Here is a 25,994-nt window from a genome sequence, read left to right as displayed (position 1 = left end):
AGTCTGTCTGCTTCTCTCTGCTTTGATCAAGGCCATTGCTGTGCATCCTTCCTTACAGGACTGAGTGCCTGCACAATGACTTGGCAGGTTTTTTACAACCCTGTTCTTTGAAATAGCCCTGCTGTCTCACTTTTGTCTGGCTCTAGCACTGTCCAGTGCAAGTTGCTAACATGGGTCTGTGGGTCTCACTTCTCTGTGTCACTGTGCAGTGATAATGAGTTTAGATTCTGTGACATCTCCTGACTTTGCTGTGTACTCCCATCTATGCCAGCACACTCTTTGCCTCTTTCTACTCCTAAAATACCTCTGCACATCTAGAGGAGAACCACAAAAATGATCCAAGGGCTGGAGCATCTCTCCTGTGAAGACAGGCTGAGAGAGTTGGGCTTGATCAGCCTGGAGAAGAGAAGGCTCTGGGGCACCTTCTAGCAGCCTTCCAGTACCTGAAAGGTGCCTGTAAGAAAGCTGGGGAAGAACTGTTCACAGGGGCACACAGCAATAGCACAAGGGGTAATGGTTTTAAACTGGAAAGGGGTAGGCTTAGGTTGGATATTGGGAAAAAGTTCTTCAGTATGAGGGTGGTAAATCACTGGAACAGGTTGCCCAGAGAGCTGGTGAAGGCCCCATCCCTGGAGATATTTAAAGTCAGGCTTGATGGGGCTCTGAGCAACCTGATCTTGTAAAGATGTCTCTGCTTACTGCAGGGGGGTTGGATTAGATGACCTTTAAGGTCCCTTCCAACCTAACACATTCTATTCCATTCTGTTTTACAACACACCAGTGACTGAATGTGCTGCTTCCAGTCCTTGCTTTGTTCCAAGCTGATAGAAAGGTGTGGGGAGAGCCCAGAGGTTGAGACTTGTCTCTGCTGAAGCCAAATTGTATAAAGGGCTTAAATTGATGGAAAGACAGTCATTTGGAAGGATGTCAGTCCAGCTCTGCTTTGTGGGAGTGCAGGTAATGGGAAGTAGTTTCTAATTGCTTGATTAGCCAGCACCTCCAAGGAGACCATCCTTTTCATCCCCAGTTAATTGCAGCTTTTACCTGTTGTTCAAGGACTATTTTGCCATTTGCAAGGAGCCTCCTGCAGCCATCCAATAATGGAGCTCCCTGATTGAGCAGGGCAGGATATGTCAGCGAGTTGACTGTGATTTGTAAGCAAAGCATGTGTGGTGGAGGAACCTCCTGTGCTGTGGTTTGTGCAGCAGGATGCATGTTTAGAGACAGCAATGCTTGGGGGACCCAGCCTTCTGTTGAAGGGCTTTGCTTTCCCTGGATCCCTGCTCTTTTCCCTGGTGTGGCACTAGAGCTGAGCAGTAAGAAACAGGTACTTCTCATCTGAGAAATCATTGTCCTTGCAGCAAAACTGTGGCTCAGGAGGACACTGCCCTTTGTCCCTCTCCCTTAACTTGTCCCAAGGTTCCCAGAGGGTGTTCTAGGTGGGGTACACAAGCTTTATTCATCCACAGCCCATATATACCTGGGAGTGTGGTCACTGCAGTGATGTGCAGCAATGCCACACGGCCCTTTGACAGGGAGGGACAAAAACATATGCCCTTGGGAAAGATTTATAATGAGACCACAGTGAGGTGCCAACCCCACAGCAAGAGACTTTCCTGCCCTTGAACTGGTGGAGCCTGAAAAAAGACAGGGGAATAGAAGAGACTCCTCTTTTTACTCCTCTTTCTGTATGCACTCTTGGTACAGCCTGGCAGGTTTTGCTGTGCCAGTGAAAGGGAGAAGGATGGACTGATTCCCTTCCTTTTGGAAGTGTTGGTTGGCATTTTAAGCTGTGGTGAGACACAGAGCTTACTCCTGATTTGCAGAACTGCTGAAGCAGTGCTCAGCCCTGTGGGAGAGCAGCTAGGCCTTCAACAGACTGTTGGGTATTACACTGCATGTCCTGCAGCACCCAAGTTGTTCCCAAGGGAAGGAGACACTTTCTGTAGCTGGCTCCATATGTTTAAATCAGCAGGAGCCTCTGCTGCCTGCTGGGGGTGTTATGTCCATCACAGGTAATCTCCTCTTCCTGCATGAAGTTACCTACCCTCCAATACCCACCTGAGAGTCAGCTGGGCTGTGGTGGCTGTTGCTGTGATAGTGTGAGGGGCTGGAAAGAGGGCCAGGAGGATTTGGCCCTTCTCCCACCCCTCTGAGCCTCTCTCAGCAGGCTTCTCAGGGCTTCCAAGCAGCTGTCAATAGAAAGCACATTTGTATTAAAACCATAATGAGGAATAAGAAAACTTCACATTTTTTTTCAATAGCTTGGGATATAAAAAAGAGATTTTTATCAATTATGAAAAGGATTTTGGCCATAAAAAGGTAATTTAAAGAGTCTGAGATGGATGGGGAATAGCATTAATGTCACCCAGAACAAATGGGCCTGCATTACTCAACTGAAAGGCAGGAGCAGCTGCCTGTGCAGGTCCTGCTGCTGCTGCAGCCTCCTCCGTGCTCTCCCTGCCCTGTCTCTTGGTAAGAGGCCCCAGCTGCTGGCAGATCTAACAGTGGGTGCCCCTACACCAAGCCCTTGTGTGGGCAGTTGCTGCCCAGAACTGCTGCTCTGCTGCCAGGGGTAGATGGGGAGAGTGAACAGGGAGCTCTGTGTGGCTCAGGTAGTCCACTGGGCTTTGCTCCTTATGTCCTCTCTCTCTCTGTCTCCAGGCTCCAGTGTTACTGACACCAAGGGCAGCCTGCTGTCCCTTACTGCCAGGGGAGCTTTGGGACAGGGTACTCCCTCTTTCTGTGGGTTTTCTCTCTGTTCATAGCCCCTGGGGAGAGGATCTGCCTGAGTCCTGATCATGGCAACCTCTTCTTGGGTGCTCTTAAGGCCCATTGCCTAAGAGAAGGAGGTTTTGTGGATAGATTAAAGGATAATCTCCTTTAGCTTCCTTCAAGTTAATAAGATTTACAACACAGGAGATTGGACAGTGGATTTTCTGAAGGATCTTTTGGAGGGTCTTCTGCAAGGAAGTGAAAGATTTGAGATCAGAAAATGCCCTGGGCATGGCCTGGTAGGGAGTAGTTCAGTTCTGCATCCTTAGTGATGCTTTTTTTCTTTAATTAACTGATTTTTCAGGTGCCTGGGGGTTAGTGCATGACATACCTGCTTGGTATTTGTTGGGTCACAGTGTCTTGCCTGCAGATGGTAAACTCCCTTCAGTACAGTTCTCTCAGAGTTTTGATGACACCTAAAGTGTTGCTCTGATGCCAATAAATCTTGGCTGGCAATGCACAGTACAGCTGTGTGGGGCTGCATTCAGAGCCCACATCCTGTGGAGGTGGTAGAATCAGGACAGGCTGGGGGTGACCTGCTGGAGAAGAGCTCTGTGGAGAAGGACCTGGGGGTCCTGGTGGATGACAGGGTGGCCATGAGCCAGCAGTGTGCCCTGGGGGCTGAGAGAGACAATGGGATCCTGGGGGCATCAGGAGGAGTGTGGCCAGCAGGTCACAGGAGGGGATCCTCCCCCTCTGCTCTGCCCTGGTCAGGCCCCACCTGGAGTGTTGTGTCCAGTTCTGGGCTCCCTGGGATCAAACAGACAGGGATCTCCTGGAGAGAGTCCAGAGGAGGCTACAGAGATGCTGAAGGGCCTGGAGCATCTCCCCTGTGAGGAAAGGCTGAGGGAGCTGGGACTGTCAGCTGCCTGCCCCACTGATCTTTCAATGTCCTACTTGATTTTGCCTGGTTAGCATCTGTTTTATTTCAGAAATCTGTGTTTGCCCAGTGACTTGGTTCTTGACCCACTGGGAACATGAAAACACAATGCAGTGAGTCTGGGGACTTCTGGCAATGTGTAGATGAAAGAAATGGCATAAAATGAAACAAGGGCCAATAGGGACTGTGTCATACCTGCATTTTCCTAACACACAGGATAGGCACATAGTATTTAAGTGTATTTTTAAGATGTAGAGTAATCTAGTAAGCTCTGTTTTATGGCACTTGTGGAACCTGCCTGAGAGACAGCTCCTGATTCCATGGAAGGATGCTGAGCTATAGAAAGCAGTTCAGGATAACTTCAGTTAACCTTCCTGGGAAAAAGCTGCTATGGATGAGAACATTGGAACTTCTCCTTGTAGGAAGCCTCACACTACATACTTTTGTGTGTAGACAATTGAAGCAAAAATTGGGATCTAAAGGGTCTAAAAGATAATTTTTTGTTGTTTTTTAGCTTTTGTGAGCAAAGTGTGTCAGTGCCTCGTAGGCAGCCCAGCCCAAGAGAGAGCAAGTTTCTTCATGTCCCCTTTGGAAATCAAGTTATGTTTGTGAACTTTAAGTGCATTTTGCACTCTAATTTTCTGTAAGCTTTGCAGTGCTCTGGTTTTACAGGATGTGTGGTTCAGAGCCAGACTTGTGAAGCTGTCTGTGACAACTAAAGCAATAAACTCACGTGACCTATTGCTCATGCCAGGGGAACTCAGCTGAAGCAAACCCTTGAGTTTCTCCCTTACAAAGCTCACAGAACCACTCCATCTCAAATTGGCAAGTTCTTGGAGGAGGCTGTTCAGCACCAACCCTTCCAAATTTCAGATGATTAGTAGAAAATATACATTACTTGGCTCATTTCAGATAATGAATGAAACTGAGATGGTATCAGTTGTGAGTGGAGAAAAAAGCTAATTTTGCCAAACACCTTATTGGATGTAACTGATTGGTTCAGGTCTATTAACTGTTATTCCCATTTATCAAGGAAGGCTAGAAGGAGGTTGGAACAATTAAAATTCCCAGGGCTTGTTAAGAGGTGTTACTACAAGAAGTCTCTCCATGTAACTTATGCTGCCTTGTCCTTTGTGAACTGCTCGTGTCTTTGCCCTGCCTGTCAAGAAAACCTGTAAGCCCACACATCCTGTCCTAGGCTGTTCTTTGTCCTTTGGACTGTAACCTAACCTCTTTCTCTCCTTTATTTCTTCATGTTTTTGTTTGAAAGAGCTGTGAGGCTGGTTCTTAATGGGATATCTTGTCAAAGGCCTTTGCTAATCAATCATCAGGGCTGTCTCAGGAATTACAAGCTGGCTGCTCCAAGTTTGTAATTTAGGATACTGGGTGGTTCTCAGTGAGTGAGCAGAGAGGGAGAGGAGGGTATGGGCTCTCCTGGTTCTGTGGGCCTTGTTTCTCTTATTTATCCATAGCACACTGATGAGAGTGTGTTGGATGAAACATCTCCAGTGACTTGGTGTCTGGTACCCCATGAAGAGGGTCTCCTTGGAGCACGTCTGCAGGGCATCTCAGTCCTCAGCCCTTCTTTGGTGAGGTGGCTCCCCAGGTTATGGCATGTTTTTTTTGAGATGGGTGCCTCTGTTTAGATGATGCAGGATCCACCAAACTGCTGTACCTCATCCATGGGATCCCAGTGATTTGGAACTATAGGAATCAGAGCTGGATACCAGTCAGTGTGTAGAGGCTCTTTGTCCTGTTCCTATTCCAGGAGCTGACTCCGTTGCTCCATCTGATTTTGAGCTGCATCAGCCTTAGGGAGGGGCTGTATGGATTTTGGCTCTACAATGGAGGGAGGCTTGCTGGATTGCTTAGAAATGCATGTGAATTAATCAAAATTAACCCCCTACCCTTGTTTCCTTAGCCTGCTTTTCTCCTTGTAACAACCTCTGTCAGTACACCCTGGGGGTGCCAGGGCAGAACTTGCATTCAGGCTGGAAGACAAACGAGCTGGGACTGGCAGCCCTTCCCTTTGCAATGCTTGTCACCCTGCAGTGGCAGCAGCAATGCTGGGGCCTGTAAGTGTAGTTGATTTATGTTAACTGTTGAAACAATAATGTTTAATCTGTAAAGTGCTAATCTATTTTTTATGTTGATTATGAATAGGCCAGCTGTGCCTACTTTCCTATTCATAGAGTTTAGTGAACAAGCCCATTTCACAGGCTGGGTTTGGAGAGTGATTTACATGAGAGAAGACACTGCTTTAAGGAGAGTAAATTAGCTGACTTACACCACTGAACCAGGGACCTGAAAGCCTGACAAGATCTGGGGGCAAGGGAAAAAACATGTGAGGAAGAGGAAGAAGAGACTGATTATATATAAACTACAGAAGGAGCAGATGCATCAGAGCAGAGACATCAAAAGTAGGGGAAATATGGGCAGGAGAAGAAAGGAGAGGGTGATATTCAGAGGAGAGATTGACAAGAAGGAAGCAGGAAATTATGTGGCTGGCTTAGCATAGGACATTCCTCTGTGGATCAGTGCAGAGAGCTCTGGGCTCCAGGGTTTGTGTGACTGGCTAGTAGGGGATGTATGGAACCCTTTACCCAGCATGGTGCCAGTGGTGCTGTTGGCAGAGTCAGACATGGATTTATTTGCTGTGCAGATGTTTCTCTCAAATTACTTTTCTGGATCACTGTTTTTTTTTTCTGAGAGTAGGCTGCAAAGGATACAAACCCCAGGGTCCCATCCAGATCTCTTTGTAAGTTCTTCTACCTTGAATTCTCTCCAGTCCCTGCACCTTGTTCTCTGTGGTGTGGACTGCTGTACAGCTGTGCTTCTTGCCTTGACTGACCTGCCAGGTGTGCCAGTGTTTCAGTATCCTGTCAAGGCACAGTCAGCACCAGTAACTGGCTTATGAGCTTTACATCATTTAAGGCCATTATTCCTTGTCCTGTCACTGTGCTCCCTGACAAAGCACCCCTCTCCATCTTTCCTGTAGGACCCTTCAGGTACTGGAATGCTGCAGTAAGGTCTCCCTGGAGCCTTTTCTTCTTTGGTCTGAACAAGCCCAACTCTCACATCCTCTCTTCATAGGAGAGGTGCTCCAGCCCTCTGATCATCTTCATGGCTCTCCTCAGGACTTGCTCTGACAGGTCTCTGTCTTTCCTGTGCTGAGAAGCCCAGAGCTGGATGCAGTACTCCAGAGGGGGTCTCATGGGAGTGGAGTCACCTCCCTTGACTGGCTGGTCATGCTGCTTTTGATGCAGCCCAGGAAACAGCTGGCTCTTTGGGCTGAAAGCACACATTACTGGCTCATGTTGAGCTTCACATCCTCCAACACTGCCTCAGGGCTGCTCTCAATCCATTCTTTGCCCAGCCTGTAGCTGTATCCTGTACTGCAGCCCTCCACTGCCCTCAGTGCTGTACCCCTGCACACATACACAAACACCTCTCCAGCCCTGACCCCGTTTTTCACTTGCATCTCTGTGGATGGAGGATTTTCCCTACCATTTCCCACACAAGCTGTGCCCACAAATCCTCTGTCTCATGATCCTCCTTATCTCTCTGTGCAAGCCCTGGCACAGCTCTGCCTGCCAATCAGATGATTGTAGCCCACCTTTTCTAAATACATACCCCCAGACATCCCCATGCTACTCTCTGTACAGTCCCATAAAGCTGCCTGTAGACATTTGTCCCCCACCACCTCCTCTTCCATACACTTCTCAAAGCCCACAGGCTTTCAAAGCTGAATCAGAGGCATCTGAGATGAGGCACAGGTGATGTGTGTTCCCCAAGGTCCCTGTATATCCTCAGGCTCTGGCAGCTGGTTATTTCTCACAGGACTGCTGCTGTTGTGCAGGCTTACTGCTGACAGGGCCCTTGGGGCATCTTTGCAGTCCTTGGCAGAGCCTCCCTCTGCCAGGCTGTGACTCACATGGAACCTGTTTGTTGTGGGTCCCTTGACCCTTTCCTCCTTAGGCTTCAGCCAGAGCGTGGCAGAGGTGTGTTTATGCCTGCAGTCAGAACAGCCTTGGAAGTTCATTTGCTCCTGAGTACTTTCTTCCACGTCACCTTCTTGCTTAATGTGCCAGCTGACCCTGTCCTGGTGACACTTGTTCTCTGTGGCATTTTGGGAGGGGTTTCATTTTGATCACAGACCATTAGGAGTTGGAAGGGACTGTGAAAGATCATCACATCCAACTCCCCTGCCAGAGCAGGATCACCTAGATTAGGTCACACTGGAATGTGTCCAGGTGGGTTTTGAGTGTCTCCAGAGGAGACTCCACAACCTCTCTGGGCAGCCTGTCCCAGTGCTCTGTCACCCTCACAGTGAAAAAGTTCCTCCTTATATTCCCATGGAACTTCCTCTGCTCCAGCTGCACCCACTGCCCCTTGTCCTATTGCTGGCCAGCACTGAGAAGAACCTGGCTCCATCCTCCTGATTCTTGCCCTTTACATATTTAAAAACATTAATAATGTCATCTCTTAGCCTTCTCCAAGCTAAAGAGGCCCAGCTCCCTCAGCCTCTCCTCATAAGGAAGGTGTTCCACTCCCTTAATCATCTTGGTGGCCCTGTGCTGGACTCTTTCAAGGAGTTCTACGTCCTTCTTGACCTGAGGGGCCCAGAACTGGACACAACATTCCAGGTGTGGACTCACCAGGGCAGAGTAGAGGGGGAGAAAGACCTCCCTTGACCTACTACCCACTCCCCTTCTAATACAGCACTGAAAGATGCAGGGATTTTGTGTGGTAAGCCCTATGCAGCTGTTTCTATGCACTAGAATACATCCATACCTTTTACCCACACCCATCTGGATGGGGTGTTGTCCTGGTTTTGGTCAGTGTGCACCTATATGTGTATGTAATATGAACACCAGGGAACCCATTCAGAAGAAAACCACTATTCTGTGTGTATCTACAATATTATTAAAAATACTGAGTTAATAAATACATGTTCTTGACAGATGCATTTAGGAACCATCAATTAGGTTTGGCATTCATTAGGTGGGGAGAAGTCCAATCAGATTTCACTGATTCAACAAAGCCACCTATAAATTGTGGGCTGTTTGTTCTGACACTTGATGAATTATTCTTCATAATCCACTGTCTGCTGTGATAAATCTAATCTTTCAGTTTTTGCTGTCTTAATAATTCTTAGAGCAACACTGTGACACTTTGTTTTCATAGAGAGGGGATAGAAAGGCTGGGACAATGGAAAAAACCCTCGTTTGGTGTCTGGGAAGCAGATTGCTCTACTCCAAGGTAACAGTTTCTCGAGCCTAGAGCTCTGGTCTTGCAGACTTGTAGGGATCAGTGTGTCCTGGGTGACATGGATGGTTGTGTGTATGTTCTTGAAAAGATGACCATCTTAGGGTGAGGTTCACACCCCTTAAACCTAGTCCAGGAAAGGCATTTAGACTTTTGTGAGTAGTAGGATCCTAGTATTTATAAAGAGAATTCCAAAGGTTGTGGCAACCATGAGCCTGACACCACCTGTACTGGACTGACTCAGCTCTGGCAGACTTGAGGAAAGGTTCTTTGTAAGTGGGAAATGAGGATTTTCCCAAATTGTCCTGAATACTGCTGGAAACCTTCTGGATAGGACTTGTAATGCAAAATATTCCAACTCAGACCCATTAGCGGACTCATTCTGGCTGTACCACATACAGGGTTCTGGAGCACCATGCCAAAAGGGGTCAAGCCTGTGAGCTAAACAAAGCTGGGCTGTTGACAGACTTTCTGGTGGTGATTCTGCATCCTTCTATGTGCTAAATCTGTCCTGAACAGACTGCTGACACGTGGCTGCCATTCATCTGCTGTCACTGTGGCAGGGTAGAGCCACCACATCCCACTTGGGATGTTGTTACATAGTGCTGGGCTAGGAAGGGGCTCCATGACTTAGGCTCCTGCTCCAGGGTACCTTGCTAGCATCCTTTCTGCAGAGGGAAGGAAACATCACCTTTCTGTGGAGTGGGCAGGTTGAAACCAGGCAGTAATATGTGATTGTAATATGGATATAAAATGTGGGATTAAGAGGCAGTATATTTCAAAAGAAATTAGCAAGACATGCACACTTAACGTATGTGGTTTGGAGATTAAGACATCAGGCTAGAATTTGGGATATCTGGGTTTAATCCCAGCTCTGTCAAAGACTTTTCAGAACATGCTGGGCAGGTCAGGTAAGGTAATACTTTCAGAAAGGACTCAGGATTTGGGAGCTTAAATCCAATTGACTTCCAGTAACTTGCTAAGTGTTTAAGGGCAGGATTCATAAAAAACTACTGAGGCATTCTGATGCTCAGCGTTGCAGCATCAGCTGGTGTGTGCTGCAGACCTCAGGAAGAGTGGTGTGTGCTTTGGGAAGGTACTCCAGCCTGTGAGGAGGCCTGTAGGTGACAGCTGGGGACTCCTGGAAAGCGTGAGTCTGCGCAGGGCCTGCGGTGGCTGAGCACCTCCTACAATGGCACTCTGGGCTTAATGATGGTCTCTAGGTGCAACCTCAGCACAAAATACATGCTAATAAGTCTCTAAGTAGATAGATCCTGTAAGAGCTTTTATATCAGCTCCCTGAGGTGTGAATACTAATACCAACAATCATGACAAGATTTTGCATGTTTAAAATGAAACGAGCTTCATTCTTTAGAATGAAGCAGGGCTGTGTTTCCAGCCAGTGAAGTACAGTGACACATTCATCTGCTGGTTGAGCACATGCTGGATGGGGAGCTGGCTGGGCAGAAGGCTAGTGAGGGAATCCACTGCGTGCTGGGACGCCGCTCACCTGTACAGCTGTAAACCTGCAGCTGGCTGTCCTGCTCCTTTGGAAGAGCAGCCCTGAAGTTCGTTTTCTCTCTTTTAAACCTTTATTAAACCTGCCTGGAAATTCTGCTTGTTTCATCTCCTGCCAGGATTACAGATGGTAACAGCCAGTTTGATAAAGCCCCTTGAGACCAGCTGTGGCCTGAAAGAAGCTTGAGCAGTCCTTAAGCACCATGTCAGGTGGGCTCCCAGACCGTCCTAGACCTTTGTTTGCTAATTATCCATCCTGGAAATGATGGTGAGAGGTTTTGTTAAGGGTGCTTGTTAGCTGTGTGCTTGTGAGCAGTAAGAACCTGCAGCCTGCTCCAAGAACTCTCTGCCTGCATGAACTGGGTGCAGCTGCCCTCCCTTGGGAAGGACCCCTCTTTCCAGCAGGCAGAATGGGAGCCCGGCTCAGCTCTTTTCTGCTTCCATGTCACACAGCCTCTCGCTTGCTCTTGCCTGTGTGTGTGGGGGGGACACAGCCTGCATTAGCAGCACTAGCTGCCTCCAGCAAGCTGCAAAAAGGACAATTTCATAATGAATGAGGGTGGTTTGCTAAGTGGGGGGTCCTGGAGCCTCGCCATAATTGTGCTGCTGCTTTATCTCAGCCTCACACCTGCTCGTGTAATAGCTGGCTGTGATCTGCTCCCTCCCCCATCCACACACTCCAGCGTTCTGCTCCTGGAGGAGCCATCGATTCTGAGGCCCTGTGCAGGCCTTGGCCTTGCTGTCCCACCCGCAGCCTGTGGGTGCGGCCCAGTCCCCCCTTGACCTGCCGCAGGGCCTTTGGGCTGGCTCTAATGGCCGTGGCTGCTAGCCTGCCTTTCATGTCCTAAATAAGTTTTTAAATTCAATCCTTCTGCCCAAAAGAACTCCTAGAGACAGCTTTTTTTCAGCTGATGTTTCCTTAGAAAGCTTAGCCTCAGAAGAATATAGTATATATTGTTCTTGCTAGAGGGAATATGTGCAGCTTTTTTCCTCTCTCCCCTCCGCACGCATTCAGTGCTGGTGAACGTGGTTGGATTGGCAGTGCAGGCAATTAAAAGCTTTTGAAATCCAGAGCAGATGGAATTTTATTCAATTTATATGTGGGCTTACTATAAACGTACCTTACTGGATTCAGGCCAGTGAACTTCCAATTCTGTGCTTTAACCTTTGGGAGGATGTTACCAGCCTTACGACAGCTAGATATTGGCAGCTACTCTGTGAAGGGTACATCCCCTTCACATGAGGATGTAGGGTAGTGACAGAGTTGAAGAAAGCCCCAGCTTGACCTCGTGTGGCAAGTTCTCAGTTTGCATTTTCCTCCTCCTTATGGTATCTCATGCTTCAACATGGTCCTGGCCACCTTAAGTCTCTTCTTAACAGGTCCTCTTTTTGCCTGACAAACTTCACATGAAGGTAAAAGTCCCCGTGTGCCTTGAACACATGTTCCTTGAGACCTCTGTCACCCTGCATGTTCTTCCTTATACTAATCTGCAGCTAGAATCTAACTCCAGCAGTGAGAGAGAACAGGCAGGGTGGAAAGAGAGAGAAAAACCTTTTTGTTTTTTTTCCTCTTGAGACAGGAATGTCAATAGGTTTGAATTATGGACCTGCTGTAATTAAAAAACACATAACTAGTTGTTTTTAAATGCAGTTGTTTTTACTTAATTGATTTTGCCGCCAGGACCTGAGGGAATTAAATAAATAAATAAAAATGCACCTTCCCAGTGAATTACTGGAGGCAGCTGAGTCTCTGTTGGAATCTAATTGCTACAAATGCTGTAGTTTGTTGCTAGCAAGAGTTTTCTGTGGAAGGGGATGGGAGAGAAGGGGTAGGGTGGTGTGGGAGGGGGCTGGTTCCCCGGCAGCTGCAGGAGGGAACAGGCTGCTCCTTGTGTAGTATTTTTTCTTCCTTGTCAGCAAAAAGAATATTCATTTAACACTTTGCATGAAGACTTTGCTTAGAAGGTCTTTATTCATATTTAATTACTAGCTCGCTGCAGCTCCCATCTTTAATTACCTTTTAAAAAGCAGGTTATAAAAATGCACTGACATTCCTTCTTTTTTGTTACTGTGTAAATTACAGGCTTTTCAGCTGCTCCCCCAGCTCAGCCCTGCCTGCTGGAGGGGTGGGACAGGTTCCCTTTGCTGACTGCTGGGTACCTCAGAGCTTGTCTGCATCTTGCTCTGAGCAGGACAGTAACCCTTGACTAGGGTTACACGAGCTAGCTCAGTGCTGGCAGCCACATGAGCATGTGGGCACTCCCTCTGAGCCGATTCCCTCTGTGGAGGGGCATGGCTAGACATCCAAGCTGATGCCACAAGCCATGGTAATAGTGTCTCCAGGGCCTGAGCTGCCTGGGGCTAAATTTTTGCTTCCTGGACATCCTCCTGGTGAATCTAACTTCTTCATCTGCCTAGTCCTGAATTTCATACCCAGAGCTGATAATACTTTCCTGCCTGCATAGTGCTTTGCTGTCCCCACCTGGCTCTTTCTCTGAGGTGAGAGCCCTAGCTATTTTTGTTAGAGGCATGAGAAAGTCCATTGCATAAAACATGTTTTCAGGCCAAATTATCAGAGATGCAAACTGCAATTTTTGTCCACCCTGCCCCAAATCCAGCTGTAACACTGTCATGTGCTGGCTCTCACCACGTAAGCTGGCCAATGCTGTTGTCAAGCATGGGAACACACTGTTAGTTTTCAGGGTGTGATGGTGAGTAGTATTAAATATCTGCAAAGGAATTACATGCAAAGGTTCAGCTGGTGGCTTCTGCACCCATAAGTGCCAAGGATGTTGATCATAATCGTTCCAACCTGTTTTCAGGACAGCCTGGAGCTGTCCCTCACATGCTGCCTGGCTACTCCATGCCCTAGATAATATCTGCTGCTGGGGCTCTGGCATGGGTATCTCCAGAGTATCTCCAGGGCACTTTGGTGCCTGGCAGGTCTCTCTGGGAGGCCAAGTGGTGACAAGGCCCAGGCAGGGAACAGTGGAAAGAAGGAAGAAAAGACTAAGCCTGCCTAGCTTTGGCACACCATGTCCCTGGGCTGTTGGCAGGGGTTTCCTTAGGGTAGGTAGTCTCTGACACCCCAAGCTGATGCCTCTTTCTGTTCTCCTGGCAGATAAAAGAGCTCTTCCTGAGTTTTGAAGACACTCCTTTGGGAGCAGCATCACTAGCCCAGGTGCACAAGGCAGTGCTGCAGGATGGGAGAACGGTGGCAGTGAAAATCCAGCACCCGAAGGTCCAAGCTCAGAGCTCCAAGGATATTTTGCTCATGGAGGTAAAACTACCTGTTGATTTGACTTACAGAGCACTTGCCCTTGAAATGTGTGGGGCCACGTTCACCCATGGTGTTAGCAGGTATAACGCCACCGTCCTGTAGCTTTGAAACCCCCCAGAGATAAATGCTGTGTTATGGGATTGCTGCAGGGGCAATTGTGTGGGTGGAGAGGCTGAAAAAGAGTGTAAGAGTGAAGGAAGGTTGAAGGAGAAGACAGATAAACATGAATGACATCTGAGCAAGTCCATATGAGATTTAAAAAATAGACAGTGTGTGTCCTGAGTGTCTTTTCTGCCTGTTTGCCCATTAACTGGTAGATTAAACTGGTCTCAGGTCGCTGGACATTCAGGGCTGTGTGGTCAAGGAAAACTCATTCTTCATAATTAGTGTGTTCTTCCAGTTAAATTCCATTGTGGAATCAACAGTGGCTGAGCTTGCTGTTACTTAGTTCTGTTTCTTGATCTACACCTTAACACTGAGTTGACTCATGCTGGAAACAAAACCACTGAAATACAGAGCAGGTCATCTAACAGGTCCAGACACACCAATGAGGGGTTTTGCTAGGATAAAAGTTTCAGTGCCTGCATCCTGTCCCTCTTCTGAATAGCTGATACCACTCATTCCCAGTGCAATGCTATAGTTTCTCCCAGGCTTCTAAATCTAGGTGACTGAAGGGAGGAACTGGAGAAAAGCTGGGGCACTGCCTGTGGTCTGTCAGGGAACAGGAAATGGAGATGGGGGTGAGGTGGAGGGAGAGGGGAAGGATTAGGTTTGTAAGCAGTAATGCTAAAGCTTTCAGCTCTCCTAGTAAGCCTGTATCTGTGCACAGAGTAATATGCACATCCAATGGCATATTACCATATGGCCATGGGACTGAAGAGGGGAAGATTAAGCTGAGGACGTCTATTAAGTATTGAGAGGGTACTGCTGATACAATGACATACAGTTCTCCATCAAAAGAGATCAGGAATCAAAGATCTTGCCAGCACCCTCTCAAAGGAGCACACAACTAAAGCTTCTTTAGGCAGCTGAAACACCCTGCTTTGAGCAATCTTGGCTAGTCTGCAAAGAAACAGCTGGTTCCAGCTAGAGCACATAATTTTGCAGCTGAACATTGATTTTGAACTTGTAGTGAAATAAATTTTTGGGTTCAATACAGATATCCCAGTAAGATGGGTTCTGTCTGTTTCATTGCTGGTTTGAGAACGGAGAAGTGTTTGAACTTGCTTTGGGTCCAGCTGCAGATTCAGATTTGGTTCAGGTCCTTTCCAGGACTGACTGCAGTGGTGTGTCTGATGGGAGCCATCACAGGAAGCTTATGGCATCCTTCACTCCTGCCCAGGACAGAAACTAAGCAGTCAAGGAAGAAGGACATGCGAGGTAATGAAAGACTCTGAGACCAGGACAAACAGAGGATTGAACGAGCTAATACCTAGATCCATGTTGGCACATTTGCCCTTTTAACAGTGGGTGTAACAGAAGAACCTCACACTGTGTTGCTGTGATTGCTGGTTGTACTTGTAAGAGACATTTAAACAAATAATTTAAAAATTATTCCTGTTTTGGTGGGTTTTAGACTAAACCTCCTGGGAAACTTGAAACTAAACCAGTGTGTTACCTTTTGGTTATTTAGTGTTGTCCTTTCTCTACAGACAGTTTAGTTTGTCATCCTTGAGATCTGTTTTGTACACACAGCTATGGGAAAGCGTCTCAAACATCACATGTGCGTTCTTGTTTTTAAAGGGTCTCTTGTGGAGACTTGTAGTGGAGCTTAAATGCATCCTTGGAGACTTGTAGTGGAGCTTAACTGCATCCTTGGAGGCTTGGGTGGGACTGGTTTTGTGTAGGCTGCACTGGAAGCCAGGTTATGGGCACTGATGTCCTGGTTCTTTAAGAATCAGACAGACACTGCAGCTGGATAGGAGGTTGGTTTAAATATTGATGGAGATGGTCTTATTTAGAGACTTGATGGGAAGGAATCTGAATGGGAAAAGCTAGATGGAAAATTACTAAATTCACTTGAGGTTTCATAGCATTAGTGCTGACTCTTTAATAATCAGTACAGCATCTGATAAATCCAGAGAGAGACACCTCACTGCTTTTATATGGATACTTCTTTCAAGACAATATGTTAAACAGATGTCAGAAAAGGCACAGGCCAAATACTTAAGTATGTCCTTGCTGATGATCAAGTTGATTCAAAAGAGATTTGGAGAAAGCAAAAAACAATGTGTGAATTTTCTCACATCAGGCACCAGTGAAATAATCCTGCAGCCCCTATAAAGTTTACACACACGTTCATGGAGATGGCTGGTTACATTTCATTTGGGTGACATAAATTTGAAAGGATTTATGCCTCTAGATATAACAGTAGAAAAATCATTCAATAGTGTCTGGAACCTGGTGATTACATTTTTAAAGGAACATTGAGTTTGGAACTGACATTTAGATAAGAGAAGTAGAGACAGGGGTGGGGAACAAACGTTTTCACACAGCTGAACAGGAGCAGTGATGGCTCATAAATTTATTTTCTGTCATACATTACATTTCCATGATAGCAGCTTCCTGTGAGTGTTCCTCCTGCAGTGCAGGATTCCCCATCTCAACAGGGGGAGATCTAGAAAGAGAAACTGTCCAGGAACACACACTGACAAGTCTGGTTTTGTTTTCAGATGGATGTACAGAACAAGTAAGATAAAGACAGCAAAATGGATTGCAGTTTATGTTTGGTTCTTGTTTTATGACTCAAGGAGTTGTTTTCCTTAAGATGTGGTTTAAATTGTCAGCTTGTGCAAATTTGTGACACTGGTTGGATGTAATAACCAAAGCTGCACATTGAGCATGGTTTCTGCTCAAAGGAAGGACCAGTTGAGAAACCATGTTCAATGTGCAGCTTTGGTTATGCCATCCAACCACATATTCTTGATTTTCTTCAGGAAGGCCTGCATTGTCACTTGTCCCTTTATTAAATGTTGCTGAAAGCCATTTTCAGGAACTTTTCAGCTGGGCTGTTCAAGGCCCTTTGCAGCTGAATACCTAATTAAGAAGAGGAGGATGCCAGATGGTGGAGATATGATATTTAGAAAAGATCACCTTAGCATCACTGAGGATGGCTGTAACTGATACTAGGGTGGGAGGTCTCCTTCTGACCCTCACCAGAAGTGGCCTTTAATGTAGCCTGCTACCTGTATCTTGACTCCACTGTCTCCTCTGACCTGCTCACTGGATTTTCTGTGCTAGTAAAATTCTTGCTTAGCAGTGGAAGAAGGAACATAGAGGTGACAAGTCTTACTTTAGATGTTAATCTTCTGTATTATCTGAGGACTGTTTGCATGAAGCCAGTGACTTGCAGAACTATAGGATTCAGAAGAGAGTCAATCCTGGGCCATCACCTTGGTGAGATCTTCTCTGGGGTTTTGCTCTCTTAGGTCTGGGCAGCAGGCAGTTGGGCTCCCTTTGGTACCAGTGCCAGCATTCAGATATGCTGTGTGGAACAGCAAGCCAACATTTGTGTTGCAGGGCCATGGCATGATGCATGTGTTGTATTATGATACTGCAGGAACCCTACAAGCACTTGGGGTGCAGGCTGGGGTGGGTTTTTTTGTCTGTAAGGTATATGGTGTGTGCATGGCTTTGGAGCTGCGATGCAGCTGATTGTCTGTTTCCTTGTTCTTAGATTCTCCTCTTGGTTGTGAAGCAGATCTTTCCAGATTTTGAGTTCATGTGGCTGGTGGAAGAAGCTAAGAAGAATATGCCCTTGGAGCTGGATTTCCTCAATGAAGGCAGAAATGCTGAGAAGGTTGCTCATATGTTCAAGAACTTTGACTTCCTGAAGGTGAGGGGGCACATATTCCTCTGTGTGTGTGTGCATTGACAGTCTCACTTTATGACTTGTGCACCTCATTTACCACCTGGAGGTACAGGGGGAGAATGGAGTTCATTCCCTCTGTGTCTTTGCTGATATGGACCAGGAACTGTTCCAAGACATGCTTCCTCCTTGTCTGTTTCCTCCTGTAGGCACTATGTTGGATGAGAAGTGGTGGGTTGGAGCCAAGAGTCTCCAGAGCCTGCTACTCATTTTCCCAAACACTGTTTCTAAACTGGTCTAGAGACCTGTGAAATTGCCATTCTTTGCTGAGACATCTGATGATACCTTTTCCTGGGCTTGATCTCAACTGAGGGCAAGAAATACATGTAAAATAGAAAAGTTAGGCTGAAGCTGATGATGCCAAGTAGGACTGAGGACACTGTGTATGTCAGGAGGAAGCATGTTCACATAAATCCTTCTTCCTGCAAAACCCCATAGTCTCACTCTGGGATTGAGCATACATCCTTCATACATATCCAGGGGTGGTGCATGCATGTCAGCTGCACCTATGTTGTGCTCTTCCCCACTGACAGTCTTACCTCACCTTCCCTGCTACACTCTGAAGTCACTGACAAACATCTGAGGTACAACCAGGCACGTACACATCTCATTCCTGGAAAGACACAAGCTCACATCTTCAAACTCACACGTGCAGGCTGGGGAAGGGGCTGGAGGGCAAATCCTATGAGGAGTGACTGAGGGAGCTGGGGGTGTTCAGCCTGGAGAAGAGGAGGCTGAGGGGAGACCTTATCACCACCTACAACTACCTGAAGGGAGGTTGTAGAGAGGTGGGCGATGGTCTCTTCAGCCAGGTGACAGGAGATGGGACAAGGGGAAATGGCAAGAAGCTGCCCCAGGGCAGGGTTAGATTGGACATTAGACAAAAATCTTTTCCTGAAAGAGTTGTCAGGGCTGGAACAGGCTGCCCAGGGAGGGGCTGAGTCACCTTCCCTGGATGTGTTCAAAAAAAGGGTAGATGAGGTACTTAGGGATATGGTTTAGCTTAGGATGGGAATGGTTGGACTTGATGATCTTCAAAGGTCTCTTCCAACCTTGTGATTCTGTGCAGAAGACTCCACTGTGAGTGTTTTGGTAATAACACAGTTGTGTTCATGCCCAGGAGTGGCATGCCTGAAATGAAGTGAGTTTTTGTTAGCTTTTGTAGGCTGATGCATCCATTTTTGACTTGCTTCCTCCCTGTGAGGGCTGTAATTCCTTGTCACCCGATTCCAGGTTTGGGGCAGTCCTTTTGGAGCCCAGTGGCACCAGTGACCTTCTTGTAGGCACACATAGCTAAAAGCCAGCAGGGCTACAGAAGGCCAAAGGCCAGTGATTTTGCTGAGTGAGTGCTTATCAGAAGTGATGCACCTTGGAGAGCTGTATCTCTTGCAGCTGTAACTAGGATACTGTGAAGTAAATCCCCATGGAGACGGCCAATCGCCTCCTTGCTGGGTTAAGGAGCTATCCTGATATCAATATGTGTAACAATAACAAATGGCTTGAGATGGCTAAATAATGGATTCTCCTGTCTGACCTGCCAATTCAGGGACGTGTTCATCACCCAAAGGCAAGGGAAGAATTGGGCTCCTGTGTCATTAATTTTCCTAAACACGCTAGAAAGCTGAGGAGTGGATTTTGTGCTGTGAACCTGTTTGAGCTTTTAAAGCCAGAGATAAATTGTTTCCATGCACTAGCATTACAGCCAAACATCTGTGAGTAATTAAAAAAAATCACTGAAGAATTTGGCTGTGAGAGAGGCAGGCACCTCTGAGAGCACGGATCGTGCTGTACAAGCCTGCTGACTTGCCCCTGTAAATCTGGAGGCAAGAATGAATGTCATCTGAAGGGATCTAAGGCAGCAGGGATCAGTGAGGTAGGTAGGCTGGGGAACTGTTAGTTTTGGAGTTGGTTTGCTTTCTCACCAGTCTAACTCTGCAAAGAGTGGACATCCAGATAAGCTGGGAGGAACTGAATTCCCCTTGCACATAATCATAGAATCACAGAATCATAGACTGGCCTGGGTTGGAAGGGACCCCAAGGATCACAGAGCTCCAACCCCCCTGCCACAGGCAGGGGCACCAACCTCCAGGCCTGGAGCTACACAAGGTTGCCCAGGGCCCCATCCAACCTGGTCTTGAACACCTCCAGGGACGGGGCATCCACCACCTCTCCGGGCAGCCAGTTCCAGCCCCTCACCACTCTCTCTGTAAAAAATTTACCCCTAATATCTAATCTAAATCTTCCTTTTAGTTTTAATCCATCCCCCTTGTCCTGCCAGTGTCTGCTCTTCTTAAAAGTTGATTCCCCTCCTGTTCCTCTGCTCCCTTCAGGTACTGGGAGGCTGCAATGAGGTTCCCCTGCAGCCTTCTCTTCTCCAGGCTGAACCAGCCCAGCTCCCCCAGCCTCTCTTCGTAGGGGAGCTGCTCCAGCCCTCTGATCATCTTCGTGGCTCCTCTGACCCCTCTCCAACAGTCCCACATCTTTCTTATATTGGGGGCCCCAGCTCTGGACACAGGACTCCAGCTGGGGCCTCACAAGGGCAGAGCAAAGAGGGAATAATGGATCCTGGCATCAAAGTCTATGCAAGGTTAACATGCAAAGTATGCCCACTGCTTTGAACGAGGGAATTGAGGGACACTGGAATTGCTCAGCAAAGGAGACTTTGAGCTAAAATGTCACATAGATGGTGAGGTTAAATGGATTGACACTGGGAGCAATAGAGGACTGACACGCTCCCCTGACTTTGGTTGCACTAGGTGGACACCACCTCTTACCTCCTTCTGTCCTGTGGTGCTGGGCCCTTGCAGTGTGAGGTCCTGAGTACACAGATGAGTGGGGCAGCAGAGAAGAGCTGCACAGCCTGTGCCCTCTTGACAGGATCCAGAATGTGTCTGTCTGCACTGGGGCACAGCAGTGGGAGCGGGTGGAGCTCCCTTATATCTCTGGTAAAACGTACCTGTGTGCAAGGGCAAACCCAGTCAGCTTGGGAGACTGGCCAGCACAGTGACATGAGGAATATCCAAAGGGGACTTGAGCACAGAAAGAATATGACTGGAGAGAGAAGCTGGAAGAGGAGGAACCAGAGCTGGTTATGCCACTGCCTCCCTGGGTGACACGGGGCCTCCTCCTTGTCCCTCACTCAGCTTGATTTACTGGGTATTGAACGAAAAGTGCTTTGACATTTTACACTCGTTACTGTGTCACGTTGGCAAGAAGATAGTTAAGGGTCTCCCAGGGTTTCTGTAACAAGCCCCTTATTTGTGACACTTGATTTCTCTCCCAGTTCAATTGCAGATGGCCTAAGTACACAGGGTTTGTCAGCTCAGAGGCATTTGTGTTCCAAGGGGCACTGTGGAGATACAATTTGTGACGACGGCTTCTCATTTTTAGAGCTGGATAAGTGGGCCCTGTGCGTAGCAAGCGAGATGTGGTTCCTGTCTGAAGGAGCTGAGTGGATGATTCAGAATCTTGCAATAGGTACTAGTTAAACAGCCCAGCCAGAGCAGATAAGAAAGCCCTCAGACACCAGTGGGAGTGGGAGGTGGTCAAAGTCTTGTAAAGCGGGGCCTGAAGCTGATGTTGATGATGTGCAGAGAAGGGCAGCCAGGCTGGGGAAGAGGGTGGAGGGCAAATCCTATGAGGAGCGGCTGGGGGAGCTGGGGGTGTTCAGCCTGGAGAAGAGGAGGCTGAGGGGAGACCTTCTCACCACCTACAACTGAAGAGAGGTTGTAGAGAGGTGGGTGATGGTCTCTTCAGCCAGGGGACAGGAGATGGGACAAGGGGAAATGGCAAGAAGCTGCCCCAGGGCAGGGTTAGATTGGACATTAGAAAGAAATTTTTCACTGAAAGAGTTGTCAGGGCTGGAACAGGCTGCCCAGGGAGGGGCTGAGTCACCTTCCCTGGGAATGTTCAAAAAAAGGGTAGATGAGGTGCTTAGGGATCTGGTTTAGCTTAGGATGGGAATGGTTGGACTTGATGATCTTCAAAGGTCTTTTCCAACCTTGTGATTCTGTGATTCTGAAGTGTTGCACGAGCACAGATCCTGCTGCTGTTGAGTTGGTGTGTTGTCCTTGCACACACCAACACTGTCCTGGGGAAGAGGCTTGTAGGTGGATTTACTTCCCTTGTGCTCAGGAAAAAAGCAAGTCCTCGCTTCAGCCTCTTTCTTTTTCCTCCTTTCCTGGGTTGTGTGTGATACATTCTCTTTCCTTTCCCAGCCTGTTTGATCTAACCCATCTGTTCCTGTTTCAGGTCCCCAGGATCTACTGGGAGCTCTCCACAAGGCGTGTGCTTCTCATGGAGTTCATGGAAGGGGGACAGGTGAATGACAGGGCCTACATGGAGAGGAATGGCATCGATGTCAATGAGGTAGTTCCTCAGGTGTTTCTGAACTGGGAATGCTGGGCAATGCAAGACTGATGTTGGCATCAGCTGATGTTGATGCAAAATAAGGCTCACAGGACAGGATGGGGCAGAAAAGGGAGCACAGCCAGGTGTGAATAGAGCTGTCAGTCTTAGAGATCTCAGTTCTTGTGCTTCTGGGAAAAAGCACATAAACCTCAGGAGGGAACAGTCTTCTGTAGGCTGCACAGCTAGAGAGAACTTCAAGGAGACAGGTAGTGAAAGATGTCCATGCTGTCATATTACACCCATGGTTTGTTCCAAGAGTACAGTTCCTGTTGCCATAAAGATCAACTTCAGCTTCTGATTCTTTTTGTCCCCCTTCTCCTCTGCTTTTTCTGCATTAACTTTCTCCTGGGCAAGGGCATAGGATGTAGCTTTTATACCCCAACAGCTGCCACCTTATGAAGACATAAATCAAAGGTCTTACATGATTACAGCGATGAGAGTGCTGGACTCTCAGCCAAGAATCTCCCTTTTTCTTCCAGATGCAACAGTTTTCTTCTTTGCTTCCTGGTCCTGTGTTAGTGTGTAGTTTTGCAGTCCTTCATTAAACAGTTGCCAGATTTCATCCCTGGAGAGCCTGCCTTTCCCTTATGAGTGAAATAATTTGGCTGTGTCACGTGAAGGCAGGAGAACACTTTGAATTCTCTGTGGCTGATTGATTCTTGAGGAAAAGAAGGTATAAGTTCTCAGAATGGCTGAGGAGATGCCTGGGGAAAGGGTTTTGAGCCGTTGGACAGTGTGTCAAGCCACCCCTCCCAGTCAGTGATTGCTGACTGAGGCACTGCTGCTTGCCTTTCCCCTGTGCCCTGTCGATGAGCCTCAGACTGCACTTGGTTGACTGGCTATCAAAGAGCTACGGCATAAAATCAATTGTGCTTAATCTGCCTGTCCACTCACCTCTGAAATCTGACTGCTGCCACTCTTCCTCCTCTCCACTCCCTTTCTATCCATGGCAAAGTTCATGCAGCATCAGTTAGGAACATGACACAGACCTCTCGAAGGAGGGGAGTTGTGAGTTTGGTATGCCCCTCAGGGGGAGAATGCTGAGAGTATCTTCTCAGCTGCCTCCCTGAGTTAGCATGCAGCTCTTTCTCAGCCTAAAGAGCTCAGCCGAGTTACTGGTGGAGGACTGAGTAACCTGCCTGTTTCTCTTTACCTCTTCCTCTGCTCTTGCACCCAAGAGAAGTCACGAGACATTTTCTAGCAACTTCTGCAGGCAGAAAGGCAGGCACCTTTTCATGTGTTTCTCCACTGGAATACAGGAAAGGAAGGTCTGAGGTTAAAGTAGATTTTGAGACTGTTTTTCCATTGTAATTGTGATGAACAAGCCAAGGTCAATGGGCAACAGTGAGTGACGCTTTATTCCCTGTAAGATGTCTGGTTTGTTTTAATTCAAGGGACTTCTTAAATACAACCTCAGCCATAAATAGTGTGGTCTCTCTCCTTTCATGCCTCCATCAAGGAAGGCTTTAAAGCTTTTGGGTCACTGGTTTTCCTCCTCCCTCCCACCAGGGCATCACAGAAGTCATTGTCAGCTGATCAGAGGTAGACGCAGCTCCTCTGTGTCTATTTTGTTCTGATGATCTCCCTTTGTATTTACCAAGGCAAGTGTCTGAAAGGTGCATCTTGTCTGCAAAAAGTACCATAGTGTTACTCATGAGAACATGGTAACTCATGGACTTTGCTATCAAGAGAGATTTTAAAAGCCTAGTCACCCAGTCAGCTCCTTTGACCCAGACAAAGCAACTGGTCAAAAGTGAGAGAGTCATTTCTTTGAGTCAGTTTATCCTACCCTTTCCTTTTGCAATAACACCAGAAGTCAGATCTAGCCTATAGCACTCAGATACAAGAGTGAGTATTCCTCAAGTCTTGAAATAGTGAGAAAGGCTTCATTTGAGGCGTTTGCAGGACTCTTGACCAGTATTTACATTCAGATTTTGAGCTGGGCTTCCTCACAGTTCTTGGACAGCAGATCGATTCTGAGATCGAGTTAGTTAGCATCGTGTAGCTCCCTAGGACTTACTTAAATAATAAAGCAACTTAGGTTGCTTATTTAAATTTTCTTAAACTTCTGGAGGTAGCAAGCTGTCTGGAGAAGCCCAGGGGAAAACATTCTTTGCTGTCTTCCATGGCTTTCTCCAGTCATCCAGGGTGGAAAATTCAATAACTGCAGCCTTTCCATAGGATGTTTTGTGCCAGGATGTGAGAAAATAAAGCAGAGAAGCAGCTGGTTTCAGGTTTTTAAGTTGCAGAGCCTTTTGCTAGGGATAGGAGAGATTTAGGGTGAACATTCAGCTTAGTTTTTCTGTTCATCTGCCCCTTTGGGAAGGGTGTGTTGTGGCCTCTTGGCATAATAGGTTCCATACAGCAATAAAACCACATATTTTGCTGGTAATCAAACTGGTCTCTAAATGAGATGTACTTGAAAAAAAAGGTGTCAGTAGACTTTTACTATTGCAAAGGATAAGCCACAGAGGTTTCTGGCAATCTATCAGGTATGTTACTCAGCTCAGTGGTAGAACTAGACGTTTCTGCAAACTCAGTGCCTACTCTGAGCTGTTCTCTCTTCCTTTTCTCTCCTCAAAATAAGTTAGTTCTTACTGATAGGTAATGAAGCGACAGTGCACAGGAGTGAGGGGGGTACCAAGTCTGTCAGGAGCAAGTGATGGGAAACAAAGTCTGTTATTACAACCCAGTGGGATGAGGTAGAAGCAGTGCACACCCCAGACCACTCCTCTGACAAAGGTGCAGCAGGTGAGGACAAGTATGACCTGAGGTGTGTTGTTGGCTGCTGATGCCCTGGGTGAAGAGCTGCGTGTCATGCTGGTGACAGGAGCACTGAAAGGAGCACGAGGAGGAGGTGGCAACCCAGGTTTTAAAACTGTGACATGGTTTATAATACACAGCAGCTTTCAAGAAATGCACTAGCTTCCTATAAATCACCTCAATCTATCTATCTATCAACCCCTCTGTCTTACTCCATTTTGTTTCGCTGGGCAGAGGAAGAGGAGTTTTCACTAAGCAGGATTTCTCTTGTGTGACAGTGCGGCCTTGAAAAGCAAGCTGAGCCTCTCTCCTCTAAATGGAAAGGATCCCTGAGGTGAAAGCTCCCTTCAAACCAGGTTACTGACATTTACTTAATACCATCTGTAGCAGGATTATCATTAAAGCTGCCCAAAAGCACATTAATCTCTCTGGATCCGTCCAAGCGCTGGATTGTAATGGCATTTAATCAGAGAAGGCTTTGATTTCTAAAGACAAGTGCAAACACTGAAATATCTGCCTGTGGAACAGTTACTTATTCATGTGCAAGTGTAGCTGAGGATGAGCGTGCAGCTAAGATATTGGCAGTGGGAGGGATGCCTGGAGAGGGGACTTGCCAGGAAGTGAGTTTTGAGGGAAGACCAGGCCATGGCAGGGTTAAGAAGGAGGCTGCCTGGAAACTGGGCTGTTTCTGTTACAAGACACAACAGCACTTACAGTCTTGGTTGGGAAGATAGATTTGGAAGAAGTGGGTAGAGGAAGAAGGGGAGGAGAAATCAGAGGCTCTCAAGATGTTTGTAGCATACTGTATGCAGGAGGGAAGGAAGGTTAGCAAGGTTACTTAGAGTATAGACTTTTAAAGCTCCCAGATGGCACAAATGCTCCTTTTGCACCTGTTCTGATTTTACCTGATTCATTTAGAGAGACCTTGGCTGTATACAAATTTACTGTTATCTCTGATCTGCTCTGTGAGCCCTCCCTGTCCCTTCTTGTGGATGCTCTGCCTGTCGCTGTAGAGGCTGCTGCATCAGTGGAGCTGTGGAGTTACAGATGCACTTGTGGCATGTGCCATATTGCCTCCAACTAACCAGCCAGCTCAGGTAGCCAAGTGGAGAGTCCCCCATGATTTCCCTGGCTTGGACTCGAGTCAGGGAAAGGAAACAATGCCATGTACTTCAGCTCCCTAAGAGCCTGGTCATGAGCCATGGATGATTCAGAAGTCAGGGAAGTGTTTT

The 25,994-nt window shown here is 47.2% G+C and overlaps 1 protein-coding gene across 1 annotated transcript in view; it reads left to right on the top strand.

Annotated features, from left to right (window-relative positions):
- Positions 1–25,994, top strand: part of ADCK1 (aarF domain containing kinase 1) — a gene marked incomplete at its 5' end in the record, with an annotated part of 71,944 nt that overhangs the window by 32,671 nt on the left and 13,279 nt on the right. The window contains 3 exons of the mRNA XM_084264057.1: positions 13,563–13,721; positions 17,398–17,556; positions 21,841–21,957. Coding sequence (XP_084120183.1) covers positions 13,563–13,721; positions 17,398–17,556; positions 21,841–21,957 — 435 coding nt within the window. The remainder of the gene's footprint in view (positions 1–13,562; positions 13,722–17,397; positions 17,557–21,840; positions 21,958–25,994) is intronic.

This window comes from Gallinula chloropus (genome assembly GCF_964237585.1).
Source record: "Gallinula chloropus genome assembly, chromosome: 4".
Taxonomy (NCBI): domain Eukaryota; kingdom Metazoa; phylum Chordata; class Aves; order Gruiformes; family Rallidae; genus Gallinula; species Gallinula chloropus.
The sequence above is the reverse complement of the archived record's forward strand: the minus strand, read 5'-3'. Positions and strand labels throughout refer to the sequence as shown.